At 35.0% G+C, this 23,767-nt stretch overlaps 2 protein-coding genes and 1 pseudogene across 3 annotated transcripts; 2 read left to right on the forward strand and 1 right to left on the reverse strand.

Moving 5' to 3' along the window:
* The first annotated feature begins 98 nt into the window (after positions 1-98).
* Positions 99-984, forward strand: LOC113503055. Its single transcript, XM_026884862.1, has 2 exons — positions 99-358; positions 628-984. Exons 1-2 carry the CDS (start codon positions 185-187, stop codon positions 775-777), a joined length of 324 nt encoding a protein of 107 aa, XP_026740663.1. The 5' UTR covers positions 99-184; the 3' UTR covers positions 778-984.
* A 1,418-nt stretch (positions 985-2,402) lies between these two features.
* Positions 2,403-13,606, reverse strand: LOC113503050 (apoptosis-inducing factor 3-like). Of its 2 annotated transcripts, XM_026884853.1 has the most exons (4): positions 13,492-13,606; positions 13,238-13,318; positions 10,539-10,894; positions 2,403-4,657 (listed from the first exon to the last, which is right to left on the reverse strand). In XM_026884853.1, the coding sequence occupies exons 1-4, from the start codon at positions 13,574-13,576 to the stop codon at positions 3,347-3,349; spliced, it is 1,833 nt and encodes a 610-aa protein (XP_026740654.1). In that variant the 5' UTR covers positions 13,577-13,606; the 3' UTR covers positions 2,403-3,346. The 2 variants fall into 2 exon arrangements, with proteins under 2 accessions (XP_026740654.1, XP_026740655.1); XM_026884854.1 differs by lacking the exons at positions 13,238-13,318; positions 13,492-13,606 and adding an exon at positions 11,159-11,671.
* Positions 13,607-13,860: 254 nt separating this feature from the next.
* The window catches only part of LOC113503138, a 13,285-nt pseudogene continuing 3,378 nt past the window's right edge, over positions 13,861-23,767 (forward strand).

Below are 23,767 nucleotides of genomic sequence, written 5' to 3' on the forward strand. Positions count from 1 at the left end.
ATGGGATCAGATGGTTCTACTTTTCTACGAAGCAAGGAACACGATTCAAGTAGGCAACACAGTACGGCTATGTCAATGGTCTTATAGCTGTCAATGTCAAAATAAAAAGTAAAAACATACCGATCATTAAAATAACCTAGAAATCCCAAAATTATAAAATTAAAAGCAATATTTCTGTATTATAATGAAGTTAACATTTGTGCTTTTTCGTCGTAATCGACTGCCAAATGGACATCTGTTTAGAGGTAAAGATAGGCTAGTTCAAAAAGTGGAACCCAAACATTTACGTGCTATCAAGCGAGATTTCGCCATCGAAGAACAAAATATGTTTTATTTGCGATTTCCTTACCTCTCAGAAGTAAGTACTTTATGTGTTTAATTGTATTAAGATATTTGTTTATTTTAATTTGCCTTGCCGCATTTTCATCATATTTGAATATCATGTAAAATGCAAGCTAACTTAAAAATAAATTGTAGCAAAATCTCATCTTTATAAACTTTAGTATGTGTTAATTCATCAGGACAAAAACTAGAACAACATAATTACGTTATTGTTTCCTCAACAATGTCACTACTAACAAAATATTCTAATGTTAAAACTAAATCATATTTATAATCTACTTTTAGGCTGAAAGCTATGGCCACACTAAAGAACTTGGAAGACCAGAAGCAAGAAAAGAAGCATTGTTGGACAAGTCAAGAAGGCTTTTTAAGAAGGATGTAACTCTGTATGAAAGGCTTCAGCACCTCAGAGTCAAAGAATCATGGGATGACTAGGTCCACTACTATAATAGTACAGATTGATCACACATTATACATGTTCTTCAGAACAGGAATTATGGGTTAGTACAGAAACAAAGTCACCATCATCAGCCTGTTCAGTCCTGCTGAATAAACACCTCTCCCATGACTTGCCACAGAGCTTGAGCTACCCTTCTCCAATCCCTGTCTGTCTCCATCTTAGAGAAACATAAACATGCAAAATACCTTGAGCTGCTTCATGTTTCAATAGTCCTGACAGATAGGGCAGCTGTTACTGTGATTGGTAAAGGTATTTCTTTATTAGTTACTTACCCACATAATCTTGTACATTGTGTGTAGTTAAGCTCAAAATAAATATTTACCTCATATGCAGCCAATACAACATTATATTAAAACTAATGTGTGATTAATTGTACTAAACATTTATATAATTTTAGTGAACTTGTAGATAATATAATTAGAATAGTACTCTGATATTTAAATATATAAGTTACAATATTATGAAGTTGAGTTTACCCTTTTTTCCAAGAAAGTATAATTGCAATGTCTTTTCTGGATATACCTTAGATATACAATCACAGTAAAGTAATATATACTTGAGCAAAATTTGTAAATCATCTAAACTATTTTTTATATCAAATACACATACTAAAAGATGACTGGTTAGGACTCATTAGGACCTGATATGCACTTGAATTGTGTAATATGCTGAATTAACTACCTAATGACTAACTGTTGAATTAATTACCTAATGTGTAGGTAATTTATTCAACCAAAGTATCCTGGATAAAAAGCTAATATAAAATTTTAAGGACATTCTCTTAAAAAAAAAATCAACTATTCAAAATATTTTTATTGAATAAAATACATAAAAACTGGCAACAATAATAATATCACATCAAGTTGTTTACAAAAGCATTGGGCCCAACATTTACTATAATCATTAATTAAATATGAGTGACTACTTTTACAGATAATAAATATATACACATTGTATAACACCAGTAGCTAATATACACAAACATTTATTTACTTGAATCCTGTATTCCAAAATAATAACAAAATATATAAATATCAATATAAATTAAGTACTTCATGAGATCTATTACTCTAAAAATCACTGTAGTTGGTAAGCACTATGTGCTCAAAAAACAGGTAACAAACTTAACAGAATGAATAAAATCTAAATTGTGCTTTAAATCACAGATTAAAACAATGGCCCATAAATACTGCTGTACTTACAATGGCTAAGGTAAGTATGGTCAATGTAACTTGGAAAATCTTAAAAGAGCTGGAAGATAGAGTGAGATGCATTTAATACATGTATGGTGTGTTAGATAGAGACAGTGGTATCTTACAGTTCATTCTAGAGGTTCTAACTTATATTGATCGCACTAAGTAGGTTGGCAAGTCTGGAATGATATTCTTATTTGAAAGAATAGTACCACAACTAAGTCCACATACAATATAAAGAAAACAGTAACTGATTCCAAATAGTCTTCCGCTACTGGTAGGCCAATGATGACATATGAAGTACTTTTTTAAACTATATTCAATTATTATACTATTTGGTGTTTTCTAAATGTAAAAAAATGTCCATATATCAACCTTCTATTCAAACTATTTTTACGTTTGACAAGTTTTTTTTTACAGTATCTATGATGTAAGTGTCATGGCATAACTGGCCTGACATAGGTCGGAAAATTGGATCCGAAATTCACATTAATCATAAAGTAATATCTTGTCATAAATACTATAATATCAATAATTTATTTATATCACACAGTATAATTATGTAATAGAGTTACTTTGTCCCAAAATAAACTCAAGCCAGAATATTAAGGTAGATTTTGAGCTCATTACAACTCAGGTAAATGTCCTATACATTTACCTCGCAGGCTAATAGTGTAAAAGTTATAAATGTTTGTTCATAAAAGGTAATCTCTGGACATAGATAAAGAACCTATGTGGTATACATTTTACACTTATGACTATAAACTACGATTATATAAATTTTGTCTTAATTTCTATTATTATAATCTCGACAAACTTACAGGTGACGCAATGGATGTTCTACTGCCTATGCAATGGTACAAATTATTAAGATAGGTACAATGAAATAATATCGATAATAAAAATCCATGGTCTCTGCCAAGTTATTTACGGCTCTTGGGTGTTTTTGAGTGTATTGCTATTTCGAAATTAAAATTATTCACTAATGTTGCGATACACGTATGTATGTAATCTAATCTGATAAATATCGACACGAAATGCAAGCAATTTAGGATAAGATTTGAAATATATTCATCTAGTTACGATAGTGGTAACAATATCATTACAATTGGTAATACTTCACGGTGTAGTTTAATATCAACAAAATTGTTATGGACATAATGCCGCGGATTGCATGGACCGGGCGTTAACAAGAGTACTTGATAACATGCCCGAATTATGCTACAGTAAACTAAACTTACTTAATAATAACTACTTTTAAAGTATATTTCTTATGGAATAAATAAAACTGAATAAATAAAGTCAAGCATGAAAATTATGACAAGCACCATCCGGTTATATGTGTAACTTTTTATTGTTCAAAATTAGTAATTTCTTTTGTCCACGCAAACGGATCTTCGGTAAGGTCTTTCTTATACAGCGTTTTGCCTTGTGTGACAAATTCAGCATACTGAGCAACAACAGGATCCCTCATGCAAGAACCGACTGCGATTACTTTATCGTTCTCATCGAAAAAGTAGATAACGAATTTCAATTCTTCTATGTCGCCTACTATTTGTGTGCTGGCTGCCTTTCCGCAACCTGCGTAACGAATAGATTTTCCGAAGAGCACTGTCCAGAAGAAAGGCACCGACTTAAGGAAAGTTTCTTTATTGGCCATATTGAAAGCTGCTATACGCCCGTGGTATTGAGCCAATCCAATATGACTGATTGCAATGTTTTTGTTTCCAGCGGCGAAAACGGGAGCACTGGCCATGTCACCGCCAGCGTAAATATCCTTAATATTTGTTTCAAGCCTATTGTCCACAGTAACCGCACCGTTGGGCTCAATTGCTAACCCACTGTCCTTCAAGAATCCGGTGTTGAGTACACTTCCAATGCCCATGATAAGCATGTCAGCAGGAAGCACTTTACCATTAGTTAACTCTACCGACTTAATGTAGCCATTCTCACCATTACATTTCGAGATGACAGTTTCGAACTCGAATTTCACACCTCTATCTTCATAGAATTTCTGTAAGCTACGGCCGATCTCATGTCCAAACAGTATACCCAGTGGTGTTTTGTCTTTGCCTACAACTGTCATCGACTTGGACTTTTCATTGCAGGATGATGCGCTTTCGAGTCCAATGTAACTTAAGCCTAGTACTACAACATGCTTATCTTTTTCAGTTCCCAAAGCATTTAGAATATTGACAGAATCTTCGTAGTCACGTACGGTAAAGATGTTTTTCAAATTAACACCTGGTATGTCAGGAATACGCGGAGTGACGCCAGTCGCGATGAATAGTTTGTCGAAGTTAAGTTGCTTGCCATCCTCGAGGTGCACTATTTTTTTCGCCGCGTCGACCTTGGTGGCGCCGTTACCTTTTATTACTTCGATGTTAGCGTTTCGGTAGTATTCATCGGTTCTAACTTCTAGTTTTTCAATTGCAGCAATGCTGCTGATTTTCGACACTTTCACTCTATCGTATGGTAAGTACTTTTCTTTGCATACCATTATGACCCTGCCTTTAAATCCTTCGCTACGCAGTGTTTCAGCACAGGTGGCGCCAGAAGGCCCACCGCCGATGATAACGGCCACAGTCTGATCGGTCCTCGTGTCCATACCGATATCCTTGATACGTTTCTTCGATTTCAACTCGCTGAGTTTTGCTCGTACCTGAAATTTAAAAATAGCTAGCTTATTACTGGATCAAAGTCGTGTTCGTTGTCTATAGTAATTTGCCAATTTACAGACAATTTACTAAAGACTTCCTGAATAAATATAAAACCAGGTTTGGAACTAAATATACCATATAAATTCAAAAAACAAGTTTAAAACTTATTTCTAATTTCGTAAATATTCTTAAATTGGAATTAAACGTAAATTGGTTTGCAGATAGATATAACTTCCGAGTTACATTATGTAAGTGTGCCACACATAAAATTCAGTAGGTATTCTACGATAGTTGTCTAGCTAACTCGTATGAATACAAATTAAATTAAAAGTGAAATTCTTAGTCAGACTCTTCCTTTTTACTATGACTATAAATAATATTAGTAGATTGTTGTAACAGTCTTAAGGGCGTTATTACCTTGTAGCGAAAGATTGCGAGTTCATGGCCACGTTTGGTCACTCAGTAAAGGTTGGTGTTTCAAGCCTCCAATAAGTAGAAGTCAGGTAGCTTTACCTTTTGGTTCATGGTATTAAAGAAGATTTAAAAATGTATATAGTTTAAAAAGGCACTTTAATACCTGCCTGCAATAGCTTCGAACCTTGTGATTAACAAAATCCGTTCATAGGACTTACAAGGCCACCACAGCATTTGGAATGTATTACAGTTATATTCTCATAATGATGATATAAGCCGTAAGCGAGTTATAAAACAACAAAAGATTAAGGAAAATAATATGTGTGCAATCCAGCAAAAAAGGAAATTAAACAAACAACGCAGACTTGAGATATTTTCGACTTAGAAATATGTAAATTAGGCAGAACCTACGTAGGCAAGAAAGTTACGTTATACTTAACCAATTAAAATTAGTTAAGCCTTGGGTGTGACATTGAGTGACTGGTTAGTGGCTGGCCAGTATAACGAAATGTAACGTAGTGACTATGGTTATAAACTAATTCTATGACTTGGTCAAGGCAAACCAAGGTCGACTACTTGTATACCAGTTACCTACTACGTAACTTGCAACGTAGGCGCAAATTTAACCATGAAACCTGTCGGGCCGGAAACCGGGAAATCCTTTAATGACGTAAATGTTGTAGGAATCATTAAAACGTGTAACGGAAATGTCCGCTTCACGTCCATTCAAAATTTAAAAACACTGCGGCTGGAGATATTGCACAGCTTTCTCTCTAATTGAAACGAAAAAAAATTTTTGAACTCGCAACAATTTTGATTAGTGCATTATGTATGGCAAAAATCTTTTCCTTTTCATTTATAATTTGATTGAAGTTGTTAGGTTTACGTTAAATTTATTAATACGGACAGGCCAGGTTGATCGGAATGAAGGTCCTACTGATGACCCTTTTACATAATAATGGTATTTTACAAACTAAAAACAAAAAATTAGGTTAGCAATTCGAATTCAATTATGGTAATGGGCATTATTGGCGCAATGCCGGTTTATAAAAATACCATTAAACTAATTCCTTTTGGGGATTACAGTACCACTGTCGCAGAAATAAACTATATCTGTCAAACTTGTCGTATCAATTATGAGGTAAGCGTAGTTACCCAGTATTTACAAGTATATGAGTCACGCTTTACAAGGTTCATTAATTTATACCTACCAGTTATTTGTTTCATTTAAATTAACTCTAACCGTAGTACAGTTTAAATATTTGTAAACAATCATTGGTAAGGATAAATGGTAAATCATGACATTGATTGTTGTTAAACATGATATATTATTAATCCGTATTTGGGTACGCGTTGTATGCCGCATGTGGCCCGTTGAGCCCCGTTGTTCTTTTAGTATTCTCTCTCCTATCGGCCCTCTAGAAGTTACAATTGTAAGCCATTTTGAATGTAGCGACCATTGCCGTTTAATTAAGACCGGAAAATATTTTTAGAGACCTCCGACACCAATACAGGAATATGAAGGTGGCAACTATGAAAAAAATCATTGTGTCATATTTTTGTTAACCGTCAATATAAATATATTATTTTTAACTGGTAATGCGACGACTAGAGAAAGAAACAATGAAAAGCGACGCAATTCAGAGTATGTCTTGCATGCATTTAAATACATTATTGAGAAATGATCACAATCCTTTTTGTTACAAAAATATTTTTTAATCAGATTGAGCTGATTAAAAAACCGTAACTATTTAATGCTCTACTTGGTATATTGCACAATGCACATAAGTACAAGGAGACCAAGGCTACACAGAAGTAATTTATATTCATTAATAATGATTATCTTTATCTTGACGGTTAACATATTTTTGTGGCGATTAATTTCGATTTACCTATAAAAGAAACCGTAGGCATGGCCTGCAGCACCTGGGTATGAGTTATGCATACTAAGGGTTACTATGTAATACCAAGAGATACCAAATATAAGTTGTTAATTTTATGAAATTGCGGAACTTTTTTATTCAAATCACAATTATTTCCCATTGCCTTGCTTTAAGGCCAAGTAAATAGGTCAAATCCGCAAACCGGATATACGACAAAATGGCACGCCAAAGGAAAGGAGGTAGGTAGAACGAGCAAAATTCTTTTCATGACTCATAATGCCTCACTTAGACATAACCAGGAGGGCAAATAACGTTTACCACGTGTAAATCTATTAATTGTTAATGTATTTCTAGACTTGGACTTAAATCAATATCTGCCTGCGTCACCAGTAGTGCTAAGTACCGATTGAGTAATAATCCGGTACGATTAGTGTTATTACGTCCGGCATTTCCCTTACTTATGAAAATGTAGCCATACAATAAATATAAGATCTAAAAACATTGGTACGTCAGGCAATAGGACACGGGGTCAAACTAGACTTTACCGAAGTATTGACAAACGTAAGAGCTCGTAGCAGTGTACGGTTTAACGGCTATTAGGTAGCAATACTTAGATCTAATAACTCTAGTCGTAGTTAGTGCGGAGATAAGTGACTTAGCCTACAAGCTCCGGATATCGGGAAACTAGTTCTGCCCTTAATCCGAGTTCCAGGATTTGGTCATTGACGTCGTTAAGTCATTTAAAAATTCTAGTATTTCTAGTGGATTAAATTTCCAGAAAAATGTATTGCAGAGGTCAGATTTAAGATTTTCTTTAAGCATTGGACGTGCGATTTATCGGGTACCTACATCATCGGATTTATCCGCTTCATTTACATCTAAACTGTTATATAAAATGCTTAAGCTATCAAAATACGTGCCGTAGATAAAGTTTAGTACAAATTTTACAATGACGATATATTACTAGAGTGATCCGACTAAATATTAATTTTATCTACATCATTGCTCAACGTTCCGTCTACGTTTATGACAAGTTAAATGCGATAGTTATCATAAATGAATTCGATAATATTTGATTACTAGCTGATAGTATAATTAATTGTTTCGAACGTAACCGAAAATGAAATTGAATCATAGTTAGGCACATAGGTTTTTCTGGCTTTGAAACGTAATCGTTGCTCCAAGTAGATGCTAGTGATAAGCGCACAAATCATTTTTTTTAAGGATAATAATAAGGCATACATAATTTGGCCTTGTTAGCCTTATTTATCGGCGATATTTTTTATCATCATTAATTGCATTTAAGATTGCCCTAAAATGATAAAGGAAATATCTGAGTTAAGTTATTCGCGTCACGACTCTTTGAGACCCGAGACGGCTAGCAGAGCAATGCAATGCGACCTTAATTACGCTCCGCTTGAGTAGGGGTCGGGCGTCAAAGCCTTCACATTTCTTAGAACAAGAGCGATATCTGTATAACCATACTAGTAGCTGGGCCCTAATTCTGCTATTTAAAACGACCGATGAATGAATGAAATTTGGCTTAAAATTACAATTTTCGTATTCTCTTAAACATTTTTCTACACAATAATTGGAAATTCAGTGCGGGACGGTTTACTAAAGGTCAATACAATTAATTTCCAATTGTATTGGCAAAATGCTTAAGAGAATAGGAATAATTTAGAATTTAATCCCATTGCCATTCATTCATCGGCCATTGTAAAATAGCAGAATCGGGGCAATAACAGGCCAGAGTTGTAGACGCGGTGTCTGATCTTTAGAACATACAACACAAAATATATTTCAAAAAATAAGCTGCGCTATTTTCTTTTTTGTCGGAATAATTAAAATGGCCCTTGTTTTTTACATACACACATAGCTACATATCAGTACCTAAGATCTGTTAACTTCATTATGATACTCTTAAAAGGGAAGACTACTGGGCTAGGTTCGTCTCTTAATGCTACAAGTCTTCTTCTTTTAAAAAAGAACCAAACGAAGAAGTTTATAATGTAACAATTGGAGGTATGATATAAATATAAATGCTATTACTTTATATTATAGTAGCACGAATAGGGGAAGAATTATTATACATATGCAAGCTATCTGAGGCTAGCACAAGACCGTAGAAATTGGCACGAGAAAGGGGAGGCCTATGCCCAGCAGTGGGAGGATAAAGGCTGTGGATGATGATGATGATGAAGCTATCTGACTCAAAAGAGGCTTCTGTAACCGCCAACGCCTGCTGTGGCTTTGTCGAGAAAAGAGATTCCAATAACTCTCTGGTGACGAATGCAGTAGGTATAGGATGTTTGATAATATAAAAGTGATTAAGTACGCATGTAATTAAATGTTGTGTACCTAATTTTTATCTTAACTAACGGCTTATTATTCAATCTCTGACAGAAATCTTAATAACTCAGTAAATATGATTGACCAACCAGCAGATTTTTATCAAATGCGGCTGAATGTTTAGGTAGGTAATGTAGGTATGAATGATGGAGCAATTTTCCGAACTAAATCATTGTATATGTATAGGCACCTTACCTTCGTTATCGCTAAACAAGTCCATTCATGATATCTATTATCAAACATATTTAATAATCGGTTTAGACGTAAGTGTTTACTAATAAAATAAATATTGCAATCAAGTACTTTAGGTAGGCCACGTTTTAATCGCCAGGTTTAAATTGTATTTTCAATAAATTGTAATCCAATTCGTAATAACCCTGTACACAGTGTTCTTGTTCGTATGGAATTTACATGTATTTAAAGACGTGGCGTACGCACCGGTTTCAAGGTGTCGCTAGCTCTCAGGTCCCGGGTTCGATCCCCGGTCGAGTCAATGTAAAAATTCACATTTCTACATTGTCTCGGGTCCGGGTGTTTGTGGTACCTTCGTTGTATCTGAATTCCATAACACAAGTGCTTTAGCAACTTACTTTGGGTTCAGAACAATGTATGTGATGTTGTCCACATTTATTTACATTTAATTATTATTATTATTATTTATAATTTATTAATTAATCGGCTATATACAATGCCCGATGAATGAATGGGAATTTGATTTTAAATCTCTTACGCATTTTCTCGCTTTCATAAATCATAACTCTTCATCGCCTTCATTCAAGGTAGTGTTTTTATCTTACTCTTAGAACGGTTCGTACGTAAAGTTCTCTTAACCCGAAATCGAATTTTTTGCAGCATTTTTATGATAGGGCCCCAAGTTTTTCCTAAATAGGTTACTTGGAAAGAACCCGAATAATTGTAGCTATTTTTAAACTATAGGTAAAATTAATGAAATTAGGGCGAACAAGGCAAAGTGTTTCAGGTTGGCTAGAAAAAAGCCAAGATAAAATTAACGATTACGGATAAACTGTAAGATTGTAGATAAACAACTTGTGATAAACGCATGGTACCATTGCATTTACGTAATATTTAAATTTAGAAAATACCGCCTACTTTTTCTTTTTTTTATAAGACAGGTAACGTAAACCGTACAATGTGATATGATTCCTATATCTACCGCGAAAATGCCTATCCATCGTAATAGATCCAAAGGTAAAAAGAAAGCAAATAGTCTTACTTTGACTTCTCCCTTGGGAGTGATGGTGACTTTGTAGCAGGGGATGGCGTCGAATCCAGGGAAGTCTTCGATATCGCCGGTCTTGATGTTGAAGCAGGCTCCATGCCAGGGGCAGCGTACCCTGCCGTCGCCCAGCGCGCCGGAGACCAGCGGCGCTCCGTAGTGGGTGCAGGCCGTCCCCATCGCGTTGATCTCCCCTTTCTGCTTCACGATCAGCACTTTGCCCTCGTCTCCAATATCGAAGACTTTCATTTCATTCTCATTTATGTCGTTTTCGTGGCAGACGACCGATTCCACGTAGTTGTCAGCATCAGTGCCGTTAGATGATGACTGTTGCATGTTCGATGCTTTTGCCCCTGTTAAAGTAATATGACTTAAGTAAGTTTGTGGAAATTTAAATACCTAAAATATTTGGTAAGGTAACAATCTAATTAAACTTTAGATACTATTACAGAGGCTAGTTAGATGTTTATCGACTTTTACATGAATGAGCTTAACTTACTAAGATGTAATATATTTTGTTTTTGCGCGTCATACCTAATACCTAATAATCAACATAACAAAAAGTAGGTGACTACTGATTCTTCAATAAAATAACATTTCTACCAAATAAATCTTACCCATTTTCGCGTCGCCGATCCTTTTATAGAACCACTGCAATATTGTTTTGATCTCAAAACGGTAATTACTTGTATTCCTCAACAAACAACTAAACGGTCGACTTCGGAACAACTTCAATGAAATTACGAGCATTATATTATGGAATAAATTTTCTTCCATTGCCCATCCGCTAAGCAAGGCTGGCTATTACAGAGATATCATAAACGGTCATTTGTTTCGCTACAAACACGATTTGTGCAGTACTTTAGGTAATTTTTGGTAACGTCAGATGCACAATCAAATATATTTTGAGACCTTTATCAATAAATTGCCGAATTGACGTCTATCAGTGGTTGCGGTTTTTGGACAGCCGCAACCACGCACCACTTTTATCCAAATACCTATCAAATTCCTGGAATAGCTTTGTTTACAATTTCTGTTCTATCAGCAAAACATTTTGTTTTGTCTTTTTCAACAACAGGCAAGGCGGAAGCTTGTGGCAGTGCGGTAACTTATCACTGAACAATTATCACGCCTTTGACAGGGCGCCCTCTGACATTGACGTGTGTAACAAAAATGGGAAAAATAAATACGTGTGTCAATACTGAAAGGAGTTTACATTATGCCTCTTCTGAAGGTAAATTGATTTTAAAGTAAAACATGGGTTTGAAAAAATACTAACAGTATTGAATTGTTCTGTAAATATTTTTTCAAACTCTTGTTGTATAGACCCATCCAAAACGACTATTTGATCGGATTTACCATTCCGTAAAAATGACGAAAATGATTAATGATCTTGCAAAATAATTGTTTTAAGAAAAGATTAAACCCGCTAATTGATTTACTTAGTTGATTATTTATTGATTGAAATATTTAATTTGATATCTTGAGATATCGTTCAAAAGAAATTACAGTGGTTCTTAATTGAATGTGAAAAACCTGACGGATTATGTTTACTACGATAATACTTTGATAAGGAAATGACCCGCATTTTTATTTCATCTCTGATTTTAAATTTAATCTTATTTGGTTGGCATTCACTTTATTTTTACCAATTAGTTTACAATGAATTTCCATTAATTATTTTAATCTACTACTACAGTATTATAGATATTCAATCAATTCTCAAAGACGTAAATTTGACTAAATTGAAGGTGTTATTGTACAACCATGAAATATTAATTAATGTCATTTATTACGTACGCGCCTCACAAAGCACATTTAGAATGCAAAAAGAAAAAACAAATTTAATTTTACTTGGCGTTTATCTCACAAACTGCAAAAGTGCTCCACAGGGTAGTGTACTGAGACCAATGTAATTTTACATAGGGAGTTACCTATTGCAGTTAATATAAATGAATCAAAATATAAACCTAAAAAGAATATTACATTGTGTATTCTTTGTAATTCTTACCAGAACCATAAGTGTACCTTTAGAGTAAAAGGTTGAGGTGTTACCTACATTTTAAAAATATTATAAGTTGATTAGCATTATTGTTTCAGAGCCACTCCAACACAGCATGCAGTATTATTCTTTTTTTGTTTTTAATTCTATAAAGTGTCCATTATTTAAATGGTATAAAATAAACTATAATGCGTTACATGATATTCAACAAAAAAAATAAAGTTGTAGAAAACAAAAGTATTTGTTTTTACAAAAGTGGAATGTTATGCAGCTATGCATTAATTTAAAAAGATATGATCTAGCCATTTAACACTACATGACAATACAGACCACTTTCATTTCAACTTGAAACTCATTTTTCATGGGTTGCCTTCAGTGTCTTGAATAGTTATTCAATATTTCAGACCTGTAGTTTAAAGAATCTATTTAAAAAAAGTAAGACCGCTAGCATTTTTTTGTATTTCATATCCTTATGCAATAGTTTATTTATGTAACAAAATAACCACCGTTACACATACAAATTTAATTATGTTACAAATAAACATGAATAATGAAGTTTGTATAAAATTGTTCATTTAATTTTTGTGATATGTTTAGGTAAATAAACAAACAATTAGCACTCAATTATCAGAGACAAATCATTTTTTAAATTAACTCCAGCATACAGAAATGATTATCAAATAATATAACTTACCCTTATCCTTTTTAGGGGATTTGGTGCCTGGACAGTACTTTACTGAGAATGAGCTCCCCATGTTGCCGAATGTAAATGACCCTAAAAATAAAAATGTTTAAACTTATTATTTTTTAAATATTAAAACTTTAAGCCCAAGTGGTAACACTATCATTCACAACTGAAAAACTTGTTATCTATGAAGTAGGTCAGGTAGTATAATCCACCACACTTAACTGCAGCCGTGAAACGTAAATTTATGTGAAAGGTTTTACCTTGAGCTAAACGACTAGTACCCCCGCTCGCCAAAACACGACTTCTGATTCCGCTGAGGAGACAGCGACTTAATATTATTACCATTGTACAAAATATTACCAGGAGAAGTAGTTTAGATAATCTTGACGTCTGCTGTCATCTTCAATTCTACCATGTTGCCATCTTATAACATTTTTAAATTACTTAAGACGAACGAAAAGTTTCAGTATTAAACTCTTAAACGTATTTATTAAATAAATACATATTCTAACTTCTTCAAGGCATTTCATACACAAAACTAAACGATAAAATAAATTTTAGTCGATTTAATTTGACTGTCATCAATAATTTTCTTATTTTTTATCTGTACCGTAATACCAATACGAACTTGATTGATAAAATTGATATGGTGGCTAGTCGTCAGACGTGGCTGGTAGAGGAATTTTATTATGATTTACTAATCTAAATTGTGATATTACGAAAATATGTCGGATACCATCGTAGCCAAGGGTCAGACAATACCTGGGGATCCAGAGAAAAAAGGCTGGCTATTCAAGTGGACAAATTATTTAAAGGGTTATCAACGAAGATGGTTCGTGTTGTCGAATGGATTGTTGTCGTATTACAGGTAACTTGGTCGTAATCTTTAGTAGGAACAACATTCAAATCTTCTTATTGGTGTCACTCGAATCCACCAGTGATAATCTTACATGTTTCTATTTATTATATTTTAACAAAATGACGCAGTGGTGTATAACCGAATTTTTTCTATGATTATATGCAATTCGTGAAGCAATATGATATTATCTGATATTGTTTGTTGTTATATAAAACTGTTTTGACGAAACGACGGTATCAAAATTGTACAACTGCTATTTTCGATGTTTAATAACTTTGATTACCTATGTTATAATGACTACTGTGCTGACAGTGACAGCAGTTTCTAGACATTAATCATACAATTGGCTCTAGCACACACATGCATTATTATTTTATCATAAATTTATTAAAACATTGCATTAAATTATCAATGACAATGTAAATTGTGAATGTTCAATGAATTGCAATAGGAATACTGTTATGAGAACTTAGCACATTTAATATTATATCCATGTTATTATCAACAGCTGTAACATATACCTCAGGGGATTTTGTACTCTCTTAGTGAAATCAATTAATTTAAATGTTATCATAAGTATCTGATAACTGTTTCGGAGTAATAGATAGTTCAGATACACAATGAACTAAACTAATTAACACATTAAACATTAATATGAAATATTTTTTTGTAGAAATCAAGCCGAGATGGCTCACACCTGCAGAGGTACCATATCTCTACTGGGTGCCCTCATCCATACTGCAGACTCATGTACCTTTGTGATCAGTAATGGAGGCACACAAACCTTTCACATCAGAGCTCATGATGAAGTGGAAAGACAAAGTTGGGTCACAGCTCTCGAATTGGCCAAGGCCAAAGCTATGTAAGTATTATGATTTAGCTATTCAACACAAAACTTAGACCTTGTCTACAATCAAGTTAACTGAATTTAAATTTGCAGCCGGGCACAAGAATCCGATGATGACGAAGACCAGATTTCCACTGGAGTAGTTGTGGTTGGTAGTGGAGAAGGTGAAGGTGAAGACGCAGGAGGCATAGCAAGAGAACTGGCAGCTAGGTTCCATGATCTGCGTACTTGTTCGGAACTAGTTGCTAGGCATGGTGCCGCTCTACAGCGGTCACTTGTAGACCTAGAGATCCCACCAACAGACACTACCAAGCAAGTCTCAGAGAGGGCTACTCTGTTTAGGATATCATGCAATGCCATGATGAATGTAAGTACTTAGTGGAAAAAGACATTAAAACCTATTTTATAAAATAAGCTTAGAGATAATGAAAATGAATAGAATGTGATAATGGTAATGACCTTGATTTGCAAGTGTCTTATTTGAGAATGTGAACATAATAATGATATTTGTCAATTAAAACATTATTTCAAGATAATAATACAAAATTGTTTTCAAAATATTCTAAGCGATTTTAAAGGTGGCACTTTAATTAGGCGTGTTCAGAGTTCATGAGCGCCGCGGCAGCCTCGAGCGCCCGCATGAGTCGCGCGCTGCAGCACGAGCGCGAGCAAAAGATGAGACTGCAGGAGGTTGTCGAACAACTCGCAAGGCAGCACGACAATCTCGAGAAAACAGTTACTGCGCGCAGTACTTCACAGCCCGGTAAGTTGCGTCTTCACTTTCGTCTTATTGTTAGTCCCTAGAGCAGTAACAAATTCCTTAGTAAATATTTCAGTTTTGCGTAGTACATTTTATTACACATCTTTACATTAAAACTACCTACCAAGCATAACAACACTTAAATCTATGAATAATACTGTCATGACTTTTAATGACCATTTAAATATGACAATGCAAAATCTGTGGAAACTGGAGATCAATGTTCATTTATACAACAAAATTTGATACAAAAATAATGTAAAAAAAATGTATTAATTACTTTTAATTCTTTCAATAATAACCTTGATTTTTATTTATCTCCAAATCTCACAGTTGACATTTGTGACCTCTCCTAAATTGAACCTTTAGAGTGAAACAAAGTCAGTTAACTATTTTGACCTTTCCTTTGAGAATTGATTAAATTCAACTAACACTTAGTCATTTATGCTAAAAGGTATGCCCAGGTATGCTATGTATTATTAGGCATGGTTAAATTCTTATAAAACAATATTTTTACCGTTTTTTATTGTATACGTATTAAGAAAGCATAAAAACGTTTCAACTTCTTATTACGAGAGGTATTCAATCTGTAACAATTTGTATACTCAAGCATGTCTACAAACTACATAGATTAGAAACATTTCATAAAAGTCTTATTTCCTCCAGGGCCAGTAACAGTAGGTACAATAAAACAAAACAGCAGTAGGCATGAAACTTAGTACATATTACAGCACTTCGCCTTACGAAAAAAGATCCCACAAATATATTACGTCATTGGCGATGAAATAATTAGCGGAAAAAATTACAAGGACCATTCGCTCATTTAATGCTCTTGCAAGAAACGATGATAGTCGATTCCAACATAGTAGAATGACTCTATAGAGTTATACGTAGCACTGTTGCCATTGGGAAAAATACCTTGGAATAATTTTGAACGTAAAACGAAACGTGTTGGTTGGTTGGTTTGGTTTCGTGACGGATGAAAAATCGAAAAGAAATTTACGTTTTGGGTTAAAATTCTTGATGTGTAATTTCAAATGAAATTATTGTATGTTCCAGGAAGTGTGTGTGTGTGTGTATGTTAAAAATACAAAAATGTATTTAATATATTAAACGATACCTAATTTCGGTATGTAAAAGTGTATACGAAATACGAATATAATACGAAACGAAATATTTGTCATACTATTGTAGACAGATTTTTTGGTGATTTCAAGGTTGTTGTTTTTCTGTCCAACGTATTACAATTGTTGCAATTGGTTGATCTCAGTTCATTTATTGAATTATCGTGTATCGGGAATGAAGTGTTGTCATGTGGTGAAACGATTGTTTTAGTCCTGCCTGCTCTGCCTAGTAATAACAAGTTCACATTTATGTACGCGTCTATAGTGAACTTGGCCTTGTACAGCTTTGCGTGTATTTATTATTCTTATTAGGTTGATAGTAATGATATATTGAACTCTCCAAAACAACACGATGGGCGGTAAGTAAAATCAAGTCAGAAGGAAATGTCATCATCACTGAATGTTACCGAGAGCAAGCTTGCAAATTGTTGTCATGGGATTATTTTAGAAGTCAAATCATCGCATACATTATTAGCTACAGATTACACTGTCAAGATGGTTTTGCAAATTAATTGTCATCAGTTAGTGACCTATGAGTGGTACTTGAATTGGTTTCATTACTTTCTGGTGGTTCATTCACAGTAAGGTTGGGTTTATTTATGTTTTTTTCAAACATTTGCAAATTCCAAACATTCACTGGCTTGCTTTGGTGTGTGGAGGTTTCCTAAGGAGTAGGGAGATTTGTTTCAGATGCATCATTTAATAATAGGTTTTAGTGCATGTCGAGCCTTTAAATGCATGTGTAGACTATAAATACGTTTTTCTCATTGTAGGTAAAAATTAATGGTTCATGCAAGAAAGAAATGACTTATGTATTTGAATGGTGCTATAATCGATTATTTGGTACAGTTAGTGCAGCGCTGGAAGTTCAAACTCTTGAAAGTGATGTACCTATTTACTTGTTACTTATAAAGTGGAATACACCGTGTAGTTGAATTAATTACAACTGAAGAGGAATATAATTTTTAATTACTTATGTACCTCATGAGTGCATAGTTTGTCTTATACTAGTTTTTTATACATTTTAACCTGAAGTATAGCTATGAATCATGGTATACATTCAAACCTTTAGATAATATGATGTGAACTGCAAATTTATTTATCTGAAAATGTAGTTGAAGCTTAACAAAGGTGTAGGAAGTCATTAGACATCACATAATGTAGTGTTATTGATGCTTTGTCAATATGCATTAGTAAGTAAGAGATAGCTGCTTGTAGAAGGTAGTTAGCTGAAATCAAGTTAAAATTCCAGATATATTTTTACAATATAAAACATTGGTTTTATTTAGTGTCAGCGGTGATAACTGTTTTTAATAATATTGTGATGTCTGATTAAGACAAATTAAATACAGTGACATACATAGAAAATAATAATACTTAATCTCCCCCAGTGTGTATAACAAGGTGTTGCCCACATTTTTTTAATCCTGGCTTAGTAACACAAAGCAATCTATCAACAGGAAGTTTTACAATAATATTATTAGGAAGTCAGACTCTTTGTTGTAAGAATGTCAAGTTAAATTGTTACCTAACTGTTTTTATTTTGTGTGTGTTTTCTATACATTACTTGAGTAATTGAAGTAGAATGGTATGGCTTCAGCGTTCACTGATACATAATAATTAAGTGATTATTTTAAATACTTTTTAAGACATTTGTTTGAGTTTTAAATATAAAGCACTTTTCATCATGTTTGACTAGTTTTCATAAGTGTTTAGTATAAGTATGGTATTTTTTGTATACAGGTGGAAACGGCACAGGCCAGGGTCACAACGAACCTGAGGATGAGGATCATGAATTCTTGATGCAATGGAAGAGGGTTTCTCCTCAAATATGGATGAAAAGACTTCATTTGTAATTAAAGTGCCCGTGAGTAGACAACACAATGTTCATAAATAATATATCATGTAATCAAACAAGTTCAAAGCATGATGTTTTCTGACACTGTATGTTGCATAAAGGAAACAGAAAGTTTTAGTTTAAACTCCCTATATATGTAATAACAAATCATGAAATGTGTCAATTATAACCAGTTCTTGTTTACAAAACTAACAGTTCTTTATCACTTGTATCATCTTTACATGTGACTTAATCTAACTTCCTTTATGTGTTAGTTACTTAGAAAATATTCTAGTGTCCCTGTATGTTTGTCCTTTGCCATCCATTAGGGTTGTTACTGAGTGAATCACGCTCATTGTTCATTGTTATGTGTGTGCATTTACAGGTAAATAGGAAAAACAAAGTAAAAGGTGGTGAAAGTTCAGACGAGTCTGAGACTGAAACTGTCACCGAGACTCAACAGGTCAGTCGCATTTGTAAATAATGTATAAAGTAAACATGTGGTTCTATGTCCAGGTTGTAGTATAATTACTGTAACTGTGAAATAAATAATGATTCCTTTAGCTACCTTCATTCAGACCCTTTCTATAGAAGTTGATTTACAATTTTATTTAATAATTTTATGTTTAGTATGGAAACTAGAAGGATCAATATTTCTGGCGTTCGCCATCTCCAGGCGACGTAAACATTTACTTAGCTAATTGTTATTTGTTTATTTATTTTTCTCATTAAATGACTTTAATGACCAAAGCCACAATTAGGCACATAATTAAAATGTTATTAAATTTGCTCTCCTACTCGTAATTGTTCTCTATCCCTAGTCAGTATCTGACCAATAATAACCACTTCATTGATAATTTTAATTTGTTAATAAAGGTAATTTTCGTGGAAGACAAACACGAGAGACCTGAAAGCGCATGGGTGGAGTAGAAGCGGACCCGAACGCCAGTGCCCTCGTGCCCAAAGTGGCAGAGAAAGACGAGGATATCAAAGTATGGGTAAGTGTTACAACGCAGTACAAGTGAACGAGTAATATGAAATGTTCCTCAATGTGTGTGACCGACTAGCCGTGAAGTTACGACATTAAGATTTTCCGTCTGACTACATTGCTATTAACTAGGGCGATTAGTGTTTCTTGTTTTATGACTGTCATCTTGCTTTATATGCTTTCGTTAAGAATAAATACTATTTACTGTGACCTTGTTAAATTGTATACTTTATTTGAACTGCTTAATGTTGGATGTTGGATGGTCAAAGAAAAAGTACCGGAAATTCAGTCTTAAAACGTAGTATGCCTCATTCTGTATACCGTGTACTATTCAAACACGCCAATACTTTTTTCGAAACTATATAATTATCTTGTACTACAATTTATTCGTACACGTTCGTGTTAATTGTATACTTAGAAACTATTAGCATGTTGATATCATTGCCAAGGAAAGTGCCAATTTCATCCGTGATAAGTCGCAGTGAGTCAGTGCCACGTTACATGACGTCGCGCGATTGTATGTTGAACTATGTTACCCTCATGTGCCAGATATGTACTAACTTACAATACGACCCCAATCACGTTACCATTGTTCCCAGATTTGATAGCGGGCTATTAAATATTCATTTAAAATAATGGAAAAAGCCACTTACTATACTACTTTTTAATAGGACTTTTATTTAAATACGATCTTTCTTCTTTTATTGACACTAAATAATAATGTGTGTGTTACACTGGTATGAATTTCTGGTATTTCAAATAAAGAGAATGTATTTACACAAGTGTTGACACAATTTTATGTTATTATGTTAACAGAAAATTGTGATATTCCCTAAATTTACAGCGAACAGATTTTTTATGGCGAGAATTCTGTACTTTATAGAAGAAAAGTAAACCGACACCATTCGATCAACCCCTCAAATTATACAAATGCTGTTGTAGAAGTGGGGACGAAGCTCTACGCCCTGTAGTGTGTTGTCACGCTTTCACAACAGCAATAACATTATTTATAGATATCGGTACGCCCTCTGACAGTTAACAGTAAATATAACGCTACATGTTGTTGTTCCAGCCTCACGTGTCACAAGCGCAGGGGTTGCTGGACGGACACCCCGCGGCGGACGCGCGTGCCCGACAAGCCCAACTACCCGCTCAGCCTTTGGTCCATTATGAAGAATTGTATAGGTTCGTACAGGACTCTATATCATACACACTACCAGTTTACCAGAAGTCATGGCAAACCCGGTAACCAAAGCGCAGACATTCATTATTTGGAAGACTATGGCTTTTTGGGCAATCGGAGAAATCGAAACGATGCCAACCAGTTCGATTTTACAATAGACATGATCACGTTTATAAAATCCACTGAACTATAAAGTGATCAAGAATAACTCACTATATTTTGCTATCCTTATGGTTGTAACCTCTTGGTAGAAAGTTGTTGCCTCGACCAAAAACAGCCTGGGTTGATGACATTTTATGTGACCCACTTGTTTTCTAGGCCACTTAGAGGTACATTTATAGATGAATTGAACTATAATTAAATAATCAATATTGTAGTTTAACATTTTGATAATTTATTTGATAATTAAATGTGTCGTTTTGTACAATTAGTAAGGTTAGCCATTGAACAGTAGTATTCTAATGTAATAGTCATTATCACCAAAAGTTGGCACCCATTTTAAATGTTGTGGCGATAATAAATGAAGCAAAAGACTCAGCTTCCAATGGCTAAATGACCGGCGTCTGCGTGCTGCAACCACTTTAATTACTCGCCTTAGTGGTAAGATACCTGGTTCATTCCTTCCTTTAGGAATATAATGGAAACCTGCATTTGAATAACGTCATTTAAATGAGATTCAAGAGGACGGGATCCAGAAATTAGATTTCTTTATATTCATTGTTGGAATCACTATTTTGACAAGGTAAACAAAAAAGAAAACATATTTTGTATATAAGCGTTTTCGCTAAACTCCGGACAATTGGGACCGGAGTAGTCCGTTGAACTTGAACGATATGAGTCCAGCCAAATTATTTATTCAACAGGTAAGGAGTTATCGAAGATCCCGATCCCGGTGAACTTCAGCGAGCCGCTGTCGATGTTGCAGCGGTTGACGGAGGAATACGAATACTCGTCCATTCTGGACCAGGCCGCCAAGTTCGACGACCCCGCGCAGCAGCTCGCCTACGTGGCTGCCTTCACCGTCTCCTCGTATGCATCTACGGCTTGCAGGTAAAATACCAACAAACAATCAAAATTCTGGAGTGTCTTTGTTCCTGTTATTTGAAGGTTTTCAAAACCACCGGGTAAGGTGAAGTTCCTTTCGTACTCGAATTTTGTATTATCTAAAAAAATAAAACAGATGTGGAGAAGACTAAGATGAGTAAGCAGGAATGAGCATTATAGCGTAACTTAACCACAGAGGCAGTGGACTGTGGTAGAGGAGAGTAGATATTTGCAATTGCGAAGTATCTTAATTATTAAACTAAGATAACATATGTGTATATTCCGTTGTTACAGTTGATAACTTGAAGTTGCTGTTCATATTGACTATCCCATTACTTATTAAACTGCTTGCAGGACTAACAAGCCGTTCAACCCTTTGCTAGGCGAGACGTTCGAGTGCGACCGCATGTCAGACCTCGGCTGGCGCGCCATCTCCGAGCAGGCAAGTGACACATCTCCCTCCTTGTTAGTGCACCCGGACTATCCCACACCCACACTCCTCCCTGTTCTCGATTCCAAAAGCATAGTAATGGAATTCAAGATCAATACGATTCAGGCGCTTCACAAAAAATGTAGTCATTTTTATATGGGATAAGATCTTTAACTATATATAACAAAATCTTACTCTACAATTTAAATGACTTTTTACTGATTAATTTATCAATAGATATTTTCAAGTTCCCTTGTTATTTGTACCTTCGAAAATGTTGCCAGATGTTTTTAATTAGAAACCAAAGTTTTTTTTGATGAATAGTAATTTGTGGATATATATTTTTACTAAGCAGAGATGAAACACATCGTCCTTAAGGTCTAAACCACATGGAAGTCTTTTATGAAGCGGTCAGTCCTTTTTGTTGTTAGAAACACTTATATTTAAACGGTGGTTGGTCACAAATATTCGTATATATTACTTCACTTGCATTTGATTTAGGCTTGTTTGTATTGTTTAATTATTTATGATACGTCCAAATTTTTGAGTCCTTAAAAACATTGTTTTTTTTTTCCTCGATTCCGTATCCCTGCCACTCCTCTCCTATTCTATCCTTCCAGCACTAGCCTTAAGCACCATGTGTTTTGTTTTGGCCAGTCTGATATATTAAATTCAAAATTTGTGTTGTGGCCAGGTGTCCCATCATCCTCCGATGGTAGCGCAGTTCTGCGAGGGGCAGGCGGGCTGGCAGTGCTGGCAGGAGTTCACCATGACCACCAAGTTTAGGGGGAAATATCTTCAGATTATACCGCTGGGCGGCGCGTCCGCCATGTTCCCTAGCTCCGGAAACAAATACACGTGGAGAAAGGTACGCGGCGCGTGAGCTCGCTCTCACACACAGACACACACACACACGCTCGGTAGTCACGGTGAGAGGAGGGGGGGGCAGTCGTGCGCTCGCTAGGTAGGCAGTGCGCGCAGGTGCGGCCTGCAAGCGGGGCGGCCGACACACCGCGCGACACCAGGTCACGGGCCCCGGGGACCTCCGCCGGGAGCTCGTCAGCCTCGAGCTCCGAGACGACTCCTGGTTGCTCCTCTAAAACCACAATACCACGCTCTTCTAGAGAAAGGTATTCAGAAAATTATAAAGTTCACTCCATGCAATTGTAGGAAGTATCATACACCATACAACGGAAAATAAGTATTGCTCCAAGAAGATAAATCTGTACAATAAGTAATACATTGTAGTTTATCCATACTGTATGATTTAGTACCTATCAAAGTTTAGAGAAATAAATTTTAATTAAACTATTTTATGTTATTAATTTGATAATGCTTGTTATTGTACCTCTGCATGCTTTGCTTTTACAGGTAACAACCACAGTGGCACAACATTATAGTAGGCAAACTGTGGGTCGACAACCACGGGGACATGGACATCGTGGGCGAGGCGGGCCCGGCCGC

The sequence above is a fragment of the Trichoplusia ni genome, chromosome 18 (genome assembly GCF_003590095.1).
Source record: "Trichoplusia ni isolate ovarian cell line Hi5 chromosome 18, tn1, whole genome shotgun sequence".
NCBI lineage: Eukaryota > Metazoa > Arthropoda > Insecta > Lepidoptera > Noctuidae > Trichoplusia > Trichoplusia ni.